The sequence below is a fragment of the Nomascus leucogenys genome, chromosome 8, assembly GCF_006542625.1.
Source record: "Nomascus leucogenys isolate Asia chromosome 8, Asia_NLE_v1, whole genome shotgun sequence".
Taxonomy (NCBI): Eukaryota; Metazoa; Chordata; class Mammalia; order Primates; family Hylobatidae; genus Nomascus; species Nomascus leucogenys.
The window spans coordinates 37,463,246-37,478,051 of NC_044388.1; the positions used below are offsets into that span (position 1 = coordinate 37,463,246).

A 14,806-nucleotide genomic window follows, 5' to 3' on the forward strand; every position below is an offset into this window, starting at 1 on the left:
TTCACATTAATTTATTTTTACACTGTACTGTTTTTTTCTTATTCTAAAAGTAATGCATGCTTATTATGAAAATCCAAATATTTCAGGAATATAGAATGTAATTACTATAATAATAGCTAACACTTATTGGGAAGTTATTATATTGCAAAAATTATTTTAAACACTTTACACGAATTAACTCATTTAATATTTTTAGAAAATAAAAATCCATCGAAACACCAGCCTTCCTCCAGATCCTTGGAAAACTCATCAATTAAAGAGCAAAAAGTTAAATTTATGACTATAAGGGAATCAAGTAGTCTTTCCAAGCTAATTTCCTTCTTATAGACAGAGTATGGTATCTTACAGAAAAGAGAAAAAGAAGACTGTTGTATCCATACTTATCAAAGCCCCAAATCTTTTCGCAATATATAATTTTCAGGGAAGATTTGGCTCATTCTACACTCTTACTACATTCTGTCCCTACTCTAGGACACAAGGCTGGATGAATCCCATAGTTAAATGTATCATTAGAATTCAGAGGGGTCTTTATGCTCCTTGAGGTCAGTGGTTTTCCAAAGATGTCCCTGTAGAGTCCTAAATTTCTATTGAATTGCAAAAAGGATTACCAGTCACTCTGACCTGGAACACTTTCTGTGTGATATTTTTGAATATGAGGTTCTGATTTAAGCTTTCATTTTAAAACAGGATTTTGTTGTAAAAAATAGTTAAAACCACTGATCTAATTTAATCTTGCTCTGCATAGAGATATTCTTGTAAGAATGTGCTTGGCAGGTGGCTATCCAGACTTGAATCTTTCCAAAGAGAAAACCTAACTCTTTCACAAGACACCCTATACATTTTTGAATGCTCAGAAAAGTTCTTCTATGTAATATCATTCAAAACATGTTTCCTTTTTCCTGTAAGACTTAATTTTCCTGTAAGACTTAGCAATCCCAAATAATTTCCTTTTCCATATGCATCCAGGAAATATATTTAAATAGCTACTCATATTTCATTCATAGTTGTCTGCCAGTGGGACCTCTGTTTCTTTAACATAATCCTCTCTAGTGATAAGATTTCTAGGCCCTATTCAATTCTGATCACCCTCTTCTAAAGTCCTTTAATTATGGTTTTTTTAATCATCAAATATCATTCCAAAGTATATCCAAGGTATAATTCAGCATTCTAGATATGATCCAGCCAGTGAGGAATGTATTGGGGCTTTTATCCAAGTTGATTGATGCTCTGCTTTAATATTAATTTGGCGAAAGAGTACATAAGGTTTTTTTGTTCTTCTTTCTTTTTAAAAATAGTTTTAAAAATGGGTTAATAATAAGCATGTGGCTAATTAGAAATCCTTATTTCTGCATATATTGTAGTCGAGAGATAGCTCCTCTTGTATTTATGTCACCAGTTTTCAAACGTGAATGTACCTGTGATGCTTATCTCAATCAAATTGAATCTTAGTCTTGGCCCATTGATGTTCTGTCCTAGGATTCCCAAGCATGTTCTCCATAGAAAAGATTCCATGGCTACATGTCATGGCTGCCTTAGAAATTCACAGTACAGATTTGCAAAAAACCACTGAGATGCATTGTTGTAAAGAGACCTATTTAACTTTTTTTAATGCAACATTTATTTTAGCATAGAACCATTTTTTTAAATCTCTCTTTCTTTTAAAGCCTAACATTTGATTGCATCACTAGGAATAGTATTCCAGGAAACAAGGCCAAGGCCTATTAGGGGAAGTTTGATTTTAAGACTTATCCCTTTAAGATTATGTTAACTGTAAATATGATTACACATGTTTTCTTATAGTTCCATCTAGTTCAATAGTTAAAATGTTAATTGCATTGGGTCAAGAAAGGGGTGTTTACATACAAACAGGATTGTTCCTAGATTTGTATAAATAGGAAAGAAGGGTTGTTCTTGAGGGTGTTGTAATAATCTTGGAGTTGTAAATTCTTGGGATGTTGCTGTAATCTTATCTCAGAATTTGGGGACTTAAGAAAAGCTACTGGTTTCTTACTTTAGACATTTACTCTTTCTGTGGCATTGAAAATCAAGATATTATGCCCCACCCTGATATTGTTCATAATTTATCTAATATTGCTAGTGGTTTCATGGTTATACATGAAAATTCTTCCAGCAACCTATGCTAAATGTTGGGCTAGAAAATCCTACAGTACTTATCCAATTTTTTCTCACTATTTTTCAAATAGTCATGAAGGAAACTTGTCATGTATGATCAAAGGAGATAAATAGCTGATAATCCATTTTAAAAATCATACAGTATTTGAACACTCCAAAATTCAACCTAAAAATTAATACAACCTGCATTGGGTGGTATTCTAATATTGTTTTATTTTGATAATTTTAAAAATTGTCATATTTTATTGTTAAGACATATCTATTTGCAAAGATACTTGTCATCAAAATGGCCCATTTTGGCTTATAGGGATATACTTTGGGGAAACTTTCCTATGAATAATGTCTCTGGTTGATGTGTGAATATTCTTTAAATGGCCCTTGGTGGTCTCCCCATTCCATAGATAGATAAGGCTGTTAAATTATGTCCACTTTTGTCAACTTTGTTCCGTGGACCATTATTTTCAGAAAATATTAACAGATAGGCCTTGTGAATGAAAAGGATTCTACGGTCAAATAAGTTTGAGAGAAAATAAATAACATATCCCCTTTCAGGGAGCCAGAGTACATCAGCATATTCAAGACCCTGAGAAATCCTGTGAGATTAAAGTTAATGAAAAGCCTATCTTTATTTCACCTAATATTTTCCAAATTTATTTGAATGTGGAACACATTGCTTTGTTACCTCAGGTTTACCTGTTGACATCATTGAGTCATGACTAGCGAAGTTAACTTTTCTTTTTTTTTTTTTTTTTCTTTTTTTTTTTTTTGACCAAGTCTCACTCTGTCACTCAGGCTGGAGTACAATGGTGTGGTCTCGGCTCACTACAACCTCTGCCTCCTGGGTTCAAACGATTCTCCTGCCTCAATCTCCCGAGTAGCTGGGACTACAGGTGCATGCCACCACACCTGGCTAATTTTTGTATTTTTAGTAGAGACAGGGTTTCACTATGTTGGCCAGGCTGGTCTCAAACTCCTGACCTCATGATCTGCCTTCCTTGGCCTCCCAAAGTGCTGGGATTACAGGCATGAGCCACTGCTCCCAGCCGTGAAGTTAATTTTTCAACCCCTATGTTGGTTTGACCATCGCTGCCCCTATTCTGGACCACCTCTGATGGTCTGTGCCCTCTCATTATGGCATTTTTCTTTCCTCCCAACCAGTGTTAGAAATATTAGATTCTGCTGAGTACTTAAGCAAATATCCAGATATTTTATTCATTCATTCACACATTTATTCAATAGTGTCTGAAGACAAAGCATAGCCTGATGTATGCTCCATGAGACTAGCAAGAAGTTGACATTATAGCTACACTCTCCAAAGTATATGTCCTAGGTCGAGAGATGAGACATACTGAAGGAACTCTCATGAGAGATGTACTCAGGGCTATCAGAATTTAGACACGTGAGAGCAGCTCCAGCTACATGACCAGGAGGGGCTTGGTGAAGCAATTGGCACCTGACATGGCCCTGGAAGGTCAGCCGAGATTTTGATGCATAGGAATGCAGGACCCCCATTGTAGGAAGAAAAAATGACACAGACAAAAGCACAGAGGTGGAAGATCAGGGGGCCTACATGTGGAACTTTGGGTGGTTCAATCAGATAGACTGGAGGATACTAGTAGGAATTATATTTGGAACAATTGATTTTTCTCAGTTAACATTAATGTGTGACAAGAAGACCAGAAAATTCACCAACTAGCAAAGTATAACGTGGGAGATTTGCAACCAGAAGGATTGCTGACATTTCTTCCTCCTTTGTTTTCTCCCTTGTCGTTATTTTCCCCTTAAGAGCCCAAGAAATCACCATTACCAGGCTACAGCATAGAAGGATTGCTATTATTTTTTGGAGATAGGGGTCTCGCCATGCTGCCCGAACGAGTACAGTGCCTCTTCACTGGCATGATCATGGCACACTGCAGCCTTGAATTCTTGGGCCCAAGTGATTCTCTCATCTCACCCTCCCAAGTAGCTGGGATTCCAGGGGCATGCCACCACACCAGGCTTTAGAATAATTCTTTAGAAAGACTTCAGTAAACTCTGAGCCAATCTCTGCTATTCTGAGTTCTTTTATCTTGGAGACTGCTTAAATTATAGGTTATGTGCAATAGTAAAACACAGACACAGCAAATCACAATGCTGCCCGTGTTAAAAAAAAAAAAAAAGTGAATGTTGATGTAATATTCAGAGTTTTATAAAACTGTGTGATAATATTGCCCAAATATTTATTCCAGTATTAAAAACCTTTCATGTGGTACTATGCTCCCAGCAATGAGAATCTTAGGGAAAGAAAAATTCCCTTCCTTTTGGAATTGATAAATCGTCTTCATTCAAAATTAACATTATTCTTGATGTTACTCTACTGAGAAGAAGAGTGCACAGTATTTTTTTATCTAGTCTAACCTTCAGTAAGTGTCCTTAACAGACTTGTAGGAAATGATTTTATACATTTTTCTCTTCCTAAACCCTAGTGGCTGATGGCATTTGGATATAGAAAAGTAAGAAAATTAACCAAATGGGTTTAAAAATCTAAGGTATAACACAGTTATTGGTGATGGTAAGGGAGTAAAAAGAAAAGCTACAGAAGACTTCCTTTAAACTACTAATTTAGGTGAGAAAATTGAGATGAAATCCGTGGTATAACTTAAATGTGATGCGTCTTTTACTCTAGGTAAAATACGGTCAGATCAATGTAATGGAAGTTGTATTTTAACATATGTGTAAGGTGGGGAGAGGCAGTTTGAGAACTCTGAAAGCATAGAAAAGTATATATTTATATTTGCTGGATTTCTGTGATATATACTGATACCACTTTGGTCCTGATCTTATAGGAAGTCAGAACTTCGCATTAACAAAGCATCACTGGCTGATTCTGGAGAGTATATGTGCAAAGTGATCAGCAAATTAGGAAATGACAGTGCCTCTGCCAATATTACCATCGTGGAATCAAATGGTAAGAGATACCTACGATATTCTGTTCCTCAATCTGTAACAAGAGTAGTCAAAACGTGGTAAGACTCATAATAGACGGGTGTGTTAAATCTCATTGTGAACAAATTAAAATCAAAGAAAGAAAACCAGATGTTTCAAGGATCTTGTATGTCTTTCATAAATTTCTCTACTCCATGAGATTATATAGACCTGAAATATACGTATTTTTTTACAAAAGGATTTTAATAAGGCCATGAATGGCAGAGATAGGTTGGGTTGCTAAAAGATAGAGGTTATACCATTTTTTTTTAAGTTACTCAGGGAGGGCAGTCAAGTCTTTGGCTCTCTGAACAACAGAATACAGTCATATATATATATATACAGGATATATATATACAATATGTACACATGCATACACAGAATATATGCATATTATATATGTATTATATATGTATATATGTATTATATATGTATATATGTATTATATATGTATATGTATATATATTTTATATATGGATTATATATGCATATTATATATTACATATATAATATGCATACATATATAATATGCATATATTCTGTGTGTGTGCAGAATACAGTCCTGACTCACTTCTGGCAATTTTATTCCCATTACATCTGGCATTAGGTAGTAGAAAGTGAAACCATTAATTTTTTTTAGGCCTATTAATTTTGAAATTAGGACCGTCTTAGAGGCAATAAATTTCCTACTATGAAGAGGCTTCATCTTCAGCTTTCTTCAGAATAGTACCAGGCAATACTTGTTAAACAAATGAATGACTTAGAGGTAAGAAGTACAGTCTACCTCTGACAACTTCTGTGAGTTATTCCAGGAAAGTAAAAGAACCACAGCTGATGGCTTTCTGTTTTGTAATAGCCTGATACTCCATGATTTGATGGAATCATCTATAGGAGCTGATGATGATGATGATGACCTAGCAGTGCTTCTTTAAACCTTTTAGAATAATCAAATGCTATTTTAAAACCTTTGGTGCTTATTTATTTATTTATTGAATTATGGCACTTAACTATTGCCTTTACAAAATTTTGCATCTATTATAAAACCAAGCCTAATTGCATGACTTCTTGATAGGAGATGAGAAAGATTCTGCATTTCAAGGGCAAGTGCTCTTAAAGTGATAAGGTAAAAATGCCAATTCAGCCCAGGTGGAGTTAAAGTAATTTTAAGGGTTAATTCTATGGGAGGCTGATGTAGTTCTTCTCACTTGATTCTTCTGTAACATACTAAGAAAGTGAGAAGGGAGATAAAAATCAGAAACAGGGCTGGGAAAATTCAGGTTAATGCCTCATCCTCTCTGGACTTCTCAAAGATCTGCTCCATCGCAGAGTAATCAAAGTTTATCACTTTCATTTTAAATGTCTCCCTCCATAGAGAGTAAAGGAGAGCAGGGAAAAGGAGTTTCCATTACCATTAGGAGTCCTGTTTATTACAGTTTAAAATGTAAAAGCCATTTAAAATTTATATGAGTAAATATAGCATCACTTTATTTTTTAACCAGGGCAGGTTAAGCAATAGTAGTTTGCTAGTATTACATTACCCCACATGGAATTCTATAGGATGCTACCTGAAACACACATTAAAAAATTAATTTTAATGGGCTATTTTTACTTTCTACTATAACCATTGTTTAAAGCTTGTTCTCCTCAGTTTGTCACTGGCTTCGTTCAGTGTGTCTCCTCATAGTTAATGCTATTCAATTGTGATTTTTGACACTTGGATTTGATTCGTGTAGCTATACCACAAAGTCCCAGGAAAATAAAATTAAAGCTAGTGTCATAGTCTCACTGAGTGTCTACAGAAGTATCATATTGACTATTCCATGGTTTCTGATTTACAGGATTAAGCAATGAATTATTTACTACTGTATTATTCCTGGCAAAAACCCATGGAATTCCTTTTTTATTAATTTGGGGGTATTGAAAGTTTGATAATATGGCTTTTTACATTTCTTACATAGGAAAAACAGCTAATTCATTATTTCCACATTAATTCACTCAAGTCTTGGTCTGGTGATCAAATTTGAATATGTAGTGTTGACCAATTATAGGGTAGAGAGATGAAACTCCAGGTGTTTTTGATAATGAGTCTTTTTTACTTGGCAAGAATAAAGAGAAGTTCATGGAATATTTTAAGTAAATCCTTCTTAAACAACCAACAAAAATTATTTCAGAAATAGGTTCCTATGGACTTATGTAATTAAAGCCTCTGAAGAATGAGAATGAAGAGTCTCAATTGCAATGCAAGTTGGCCTTCTTTTTATTCTCTTCTTGGAATGTTAGGAATAGATCATCCTTATCCAACCCCTTCATTGTATTAAAAAAGAATAAAAGACTTAGCATAGAAAACAGACTTATTCAGGATCACAGAGATATTTAGCAGCAAAAGGAGATATGAACCCAGGTTTTTTTTTTTTTCTTCATTCCTACCACAGTGCAGTTCCATCTGTATCTGAAATGTTTTTTTGTGTGTGTTTTGTTTTTTGTTTTTTGAGACAGGGTTTCACTCTGTCACCCAGGCTAGGGTGCAGTGATGTGATCTTGGCTCACTGCAACCTCTGACTCCTGGACTGAAGGGATCCTCCCACCTCAGCCGCCTGAGTAGCCAGGTGTATGCCATTATGCCTAGCTAATTAAAAAAAAAATTTTTTTTTGAGATGGAGTGTTGCTATGTTGCCCACTCTGGAACTCCTGGGTTCAACTATGTTGCCCACTGTGGAACTCCTGAGTTCAAGAAGTCTACCCACCTTGAACTCCCAAAGTGCTGGGATTACAGGTGTGAGCCGCTGCGCCCAGCCTTACTCCGTAGCTGACTATATGCTTGCAAATGTTGAAGTGAGATTCTTTTGCTTATAAAGAACAGAAGCTGAAGGAATGGTATGAGGCCTAAGGAGTGAGGGATTCTATGGCGAAGAACTAGAACTTCATTATAACTCAGCCTCGAGGAGATGGAATTGTATGCGGGGCATCTCTGCGAATTTAAGCAATGCTAGTGTGTGGCTTTTCTCTCTGGTGTCTCTACCTTTAATATGCTTCTGATACTTTTTTGACTTTTGTATTCTTTCCTACTCTTCTCAACTCTCCTACTTTCAAACTCCGCCTCTTTATAATTCCAAACTTTGACCTGTTTCTTGCCCCCACGTGGCCATATTCTTCATGGCATTTTCAGGCATTCTTTCAGCTTTAACCTCTATTGTATTCCTTGGTTCCCCAATGAAATTCCCCAGACCAAGAATCCTATTAGCAAAGTTGATTGTTCCATATTCATTAAGAGACTCCATCTCAAAAAAAAAAAAAAAAAAAAAGACCTAGAGAACTTACAAATTATCTGCTCTCTGGTCATACGTCCACTGCTGCCTCAACTAAGGAGGGTGGAGCCAGAAACATAGCTGCCTGGAAGCTCCTGTCTTCAAATGCTGGTGGTGGAGCATGCAGCTCAGCTAGGCCTGTGGCTTGGCAGGCACCATGATTGACAAGGCCAGTTTCCTGTACATTAGAGGAGATACCCTTTTTGCTCTGCACCTTAGAGTCCTAGTTATAGTGCATCCAGAAGGAAAATATGCAATCAGCTTGATCCCTTATCCTCTTCCACTGCTGTCTATGAATTTGCTATATTCTATTCAATGCTTGGTTGTCAAAGAAGCCTCAGTTGGGTTCTGAGCTCTCCGGGGCTTAGATGCACTTCCTTTGTGTTGTCTCATTCCTGTCTCCCTAGGAATCAGGGCAGACGTTGCACAGAAACACTTTTTCAGAGAGAAAAAGGGCACTTTCTACTGGGGTTATAAATTGCCACACCACTGAACCATGTCTTCCTCAATAGATATTTACCATTGACTTGGGCTGATTGAGAGTAGAATTCTCAAGAATTTCCTTCCTTCCTTCCTTCCTTCCTTCCTTCCTTCCTTCCTTCCTTCCTTCCTTCTTTCCTTCCTTCCTTCCTTCTTTCCTTCCTTCCTCCCTTTCCCTCCCTCCCTGCCTCCCTCTGTCTCTCTCTCTCTCTCTCTTTCCTTTTTTTTTTTTTTAAACGGTATTTTGCTGTGTCACCCAGGCTGGAGTGCAGTGGCAGGATCTCGGCTCACTGCAACCTCCACCTCCTGGATTCAAGCAATTCTCCTGCCTCAGCCAGCTTGTGTAGCTGAGATTCTAGACACTCCCCACCACACCCCAGCTAATTTTTGTATTTTTTGTAGACAAAGTTTCGCCATGTTGGCCATGCTGGTCTCTAACTCCTGACCTCAAATGATCTGCCCACTTTGGACTCCCAAAGTGCTTGGATTACAGGTGTGAACCACCACACCTGGCCAAGAATTTATTGTTTCATTGGGGATTCTAAAAAAAAAAAAAAAAAGTTGTTAAAATAAGAACATGCTGTCAAACTATTACATTATGTAGAACTCCCCTTGAGATTTTAATTTATATTTTCTATGAACTATCAGTCACTTTATTAATTTCATCTTTTCACCTTTTCTATATATTTCCAAGAAGTTCATGGCTATAGTTTTGAGAATTTCTATACAGGTTTCCTTGATGAATGATCCGTGTAGGTTGCTGCAATCTAATTATCCTAATTCTTTCCTCTGCAAAAGATTCCTTGTGATTTACTTAAATTCTCACATAGTTACTTTTTGTGTGTTCCAACATGTTTAGAATATATTTTGATACAAGATTCTAAGAGAGATGGGGAGGTTGGGGGAGACATTCGTAGGAGGCTGTTTACTTTCTCCCCAGATGACCTTGCTGTTTGGCATGATGTTTAATCCCATTAAGGCAGCTATAATAATTATTAGAATAAAATTAGATCATAAAAGTCTTCTGCGATGAAACTCATTGTTTAGATCTATCCGGATTAGTGACTAAATATAAATGAAATGATTAAAAAATTAGGAAATTCCCCTTGAAACAGTATATGCTTGAGTGTAACAGTGGCCGTTCTTACACTGTTTTCAAGCACTTAGAAAATAATACAGTCAAGCATTTTGCCAACCTACATTTTAGAAATGTAGGTGTTTTCGGTCTTTTCCAATGCCTTTCAACCCCTGCTTTATTCAGAATTAGAGAAAGTAATTTATCCTATAGTAGACATATATCAACCTATGCAATCTGCTAATTACCTCTGGGACAATGTAAAGCTTACAAAGACCAGTTGGGTTTTCATATAACAAAGGATCTCATAGGCAGTAATTATGTGATAACTTATGAGTGAATTCCTTTCATTAATTCTTATATGACAGCAGAAAAGACCACATACACTATGTTTACACACCCTACACACTATATGTTCATTTGTATTTGTGGTTTATTTGTCTCAGTCTGTATATAGGAAACCTTGACTTAGCAATTAATTCTTGCTAACAAGCTTTGTGAAAACTCCTGGGCTTTAGAGTGGGGAAGAGAATGATAGACTTTATTGGTTTCCAAATTAATTAAGTAATGCTTTCTTTTAAAAGATTAATATAGGAGAATATACAACTAATCAATCATATCTTCTCCTAAGTTTTCTTTTTTAATCAGAAGAAAAATTAATTGAGTGAGATTCAAGTTCCCACAGGAGCAATTGGGCTTCTAGCAGTAAAATAGCTGTTTCATTTGAGATGAGCAGAAAAATATTAAAATATTATTTTTATAAAATTTAATTAAATTATCAATTGTGGCTTTTAAAAATGGACTCATACTGCTAATAGGCTTAGCCTTATCCCCTCTCCCTAATTGATAATGATGTTAGAAATTTCACGATATTGGGAAACAACCTGCAGTTATGTTGAAAAGCATGTAAAATATGTTTTATAATTTGTATAACAGTCTACATGTATGTTATATTATGTAGGATGCCCAGGAAGGCAAATGTGTGAGAACAATATGAAAGCAATAGGGTAGATTTGTCTTTTCAATGTATGGTATCCATCCTGTCTCTACACCGTTTATTAATTTCAAAATTTCTCAGTTGCCTTAGAGTAAGCATTCATTATAAACAGGAAGAATCTGAGTACTCAAAAGATGTTCCTCAAGTTATCTTTATAACCGCTAATAAATAAATGTGTCCACTTTTAAATCTTTTAAAGAAATCACTTGATCAAAATTTTTGTATGTCCAGCAGTGACCTGTAAGTTTGCAAAAACAAAGTCACATAAGGGAATGTTGGAATACACACAGACACATTTTATGTATGTTTGTATATACTGTATACAGTGTGTATATGTATATTTTGCTACAAAATTATATTTAGTATATTATGATCATGGTGAAATTGCAAACATGTTACATTCATAATAATTAGAAAAATTCCTTTTTAGAAGATATCTTTGAGACCATGCAACTTTTTCCTGAGACCACACCCAGTTTATTAAGAAAGAATTCAAACATTACAAATATACTAATATTCATTATGTTTACTTGCCTGTTCAGCATAAGTTGCTCAGCTGTGTTCAGTTTCTGATAATTCTAAAACCTCATTAATTTGCACTAATGAAGGGGCTGTCCTTTATAAATTAACAAATTTAATGTACCAAATTACTATGGGAAAATATGTTGCTTAAATAAACATCATGAAGATTGCAGGATTTAATGCTTTTTTAAAAGTCTGTAAGTGTAATATAAAATTACTTTCAATTTACTTTTAACAAAAGGCTGTTTTCCAAATCTATAAATTCCGCCCATAGCACACATAAAAATGCTTGCTGAGTGGTTTTAATTAAAAAGATTAACTTTCTTACTAGCAAGATTCTTTTTAAAATGAAGACTCCTTTGGTGTAGAAGTATAGGTTAACTTTTGAGCTTGTATTTCCTCCAGGATTAATTCAGAAAGTTTGTATTTGAAACCATAATCATTAAAGATATTTTAAGGTCTCCAAGATAAATACCTAATTTTAGGAAGAGGGGTTATTTTAAGTTGTCTCTGTGTAGATGCGTCTTTGTAGTAACCTCCTATTCTGGTATTTTTATGTAACATTCAATTAAAAAATGAAACATTATGGTTAACCTTCCCTCTAATCTGAGGTATTTTTTGCCAGAGATAGAAAAGTTCTGATTTTTTTTTTCTTCTTGGAAGGTCACAGTGGACAGCTACTTTGTTTGTCAAAAATAAATTTGAAAAGAGTCTTGATATCCGAGCTGGGATTAGGACTTTTGCCCAGCTCTAGTTGAGCACCTTGGGTTTACGACTTCATCTGGTTGTAATGACATTGATGAATCCTGAAGGACAAGAGAAGGAAGCATCTCTCTTAGTGTAGGTCCTTTGTTTGGAAACATGGCTCTTCTAGATATTTCTAGAGAAGGACACACACTTTGAATCTCTAATATGTTTCTCTCAGATTACATTTTCTCAAAGAAGAACAATTTCATTTTCTGCAGCCCAAATCAGGAGAGCTTGTTGGAGCTGCTTCAGAAACAGATATCTTCATATTACCAATTTGGAATATCCTCTTTCTCACCTGATGCTTGAGAAAATCCTGAGAAAATGATGTAGCCTCACATACTAATTCCTTTCACTTAGCCCCATTTTTAGTGGATGTAAGAGCCAATGTAGGCAACTTTGATGTATTGAAACCAAGCTTACTCCTTGAATAGTTTGCCCTCTTAATCTGTGATTAGAGGGGATCATCCACACTTAATTTGCAGCAGAAAGACACATTTGGTCTTACTAAAGGTATATTGCTAATCACTTATTCTTAAACATTGCTGCTGAGTCTCACATGACTTTGTTTCCCTTTCAATTCCACAAAATCTTTTGTCCCTAGAGAAGCTTCAGAGTTTGAAGAAATATCGACGCTTAAATTGATTCCGCTTACCTACTAGACTAGTCCAATCTTGGAAACCCTAAATGGCCGTATCTGTATTTAAATATGATTATATTGGTAATACAGTTTTCTACTCATGATTAACAGAATATTAATTTAAACATAAAATTATATATGACCTGCTTAGGATTCTCGGTTAGCTCTCATAATTTTTGTACGGTAGATAGTATCACAGTAGATTCAACTATCTTTTGTCCTGGTTAGAAAATGTGAACTACCGTTAAGTCATTTGGCAAGACTTATGACACGGTGAAACTTGAATGATATACATCATTGCATCTCTACATCTTTCCAGGCTTCATAAAACTGTACCTTGCTAAAAGTGTTAGATTCTGCCAAACTGAAGCCCTTTTCAGAACTGAATATGGAATCAGACAATGTAACTACCCATTCCATCATAAAGGCAGTAAGAAAACAAGTTGGAAGTTTGAATAAGACTATCACAATCCTCATGAAAATGATGTATCCAGAAGTATACAGGTTGGATTCATCCTTCATTTCTTTGGGTGGAAGCTGAATACTTACTGCCTGGGTAGCTGATGTCTATCGTATGATAAGGCACCTGTCTTCATTCTCACTGGCAATTTTAAATAGAGTTCAATGCCAGAACTTTATGTTTTTCAGCAATCCTAATTAGAAACATGGCTTACTTATATTTTTAAACAAAAATGTACTTGTTCAAAGATCTGTAACTTAAAAATTCTTACTACAGCTTGGCAATCCGATAGCTTTGACTTTCTTAGTTCCCCTGTTTCGACTTTTCTTCCTGAGAAGCCTACTGCCTCTTTGACATAAATTCTTCCTCACTGACCCAACTGGGGGCAGTGAATGCTTCCTAATTATTCTAGCACAGCTGATTTTATGCTCTTTGCCTAAGAAAGGAGAACTATCAATTTGGACTGTCTTTCTACATTTCTCACTCTCTGTACGGTTAAAGCCTGGACTTTTCTCACTCCCTTGCAATACTTCCTTCCTTTACACTTAACTTTTAGTTCCAAGGCAGGCTGTGGTACCTGCTCCTGGCCTCCTGCTTATATATCATAATGTCCTATCACCTTTTTTTTTCAGAGATCGTCACTGGCATGCCAGCCTCAACTGAAGGAGCATATGTGTCTTCAGGTAAGGAAAATAAGCCTGGCAAATTTTACTAACCAGAATGACAACCATAACTGCTGGCTGCTCCTTCTACTAATCAGAACCCCTTCTGCATCCAAACCTCTCAGCTGCTCTTGTTTTCTGCTTCAATATTTTTCTCAACCTTGTTCCGTCTTTTTGGATTTTACTCAAGGGAGGATGGTTCTTGCTGCGTCTTCAAACTTAGGCCTGAGAAACATACATGAGTGAAAGAAATCTACATCTAGATGCAACTTAATGACATTAAGCAAGTAAAGGAGATATATCTGAGTCACAAGCTCAGTTTTTATGTCTTTCCAGGTGCTTCTCTTAGCTGCCTTCTACTCTTTCACCCCTCAGAGTGTATTCCTGGATAATTTATCAACGTCTGATTTGTGACCTTTGGGTTTCTAATGATCAGTTGTGGATCGCTAAACTTAAAACAAAAAACAAAACAAAACAAAGCAAAACAAAAAGACTTGCAGCCTGACATTTAAAAATGCTGTTGTCTTTTGTTTTGGTTGGTTTCTCACTTGCCTGTAATATTTGCTGATAGCACTTATAGTCTGAGCAGATATTAGCAACTTAGAACCCAGCTTTAGCAATGCGTATATAACCATAATTCATTGATTTCTTCACAAGCTACAAATTTAATCTATCCTCTATGTATTTCATTTTTTAAACTTTTTCTTATTCTTTGTAATTCTATAATTAATAGAGCCTTAGAACATTTAAAAATTAATCTTTATTTGGAAGAAAATTTTTGAAGACCCAAGATTGGAAATTCATCTCAGAGATACAATGGT

General features: G+C 35.6%; 1 protein-coding gene across 4 annotated transcripts in view; it reads left to right on the forward strand.

The window, feature by feature from the left end:
- Nucleotides 1–14,806, forward strand: part of NRG1 (neuregulin 1) — a 1,126,614-nt gene that overhangs the window by 951,007 nt on the left and 160,801 nt on the right. For 3 of the 4 annotated variants that reach the window (XM_003269551.3, XM_003269550.3, XM_003269557.3), the window contains exons 3-4: nt 4,959–5,080; nt 13,956–14,006. In XM_003269551.3, the coding sequence (XP_003269599.1) occupies nt 4,959–5,080; nt 13,956–14,006 (173 nt within the window). The remainder of the gene's footprint in view (nt 1–4,958; nt 5,081–13,955; nt 14,007–14,806) is intronic. The other variant, XM_030817079.1, reaches the window with a different exon arrangement.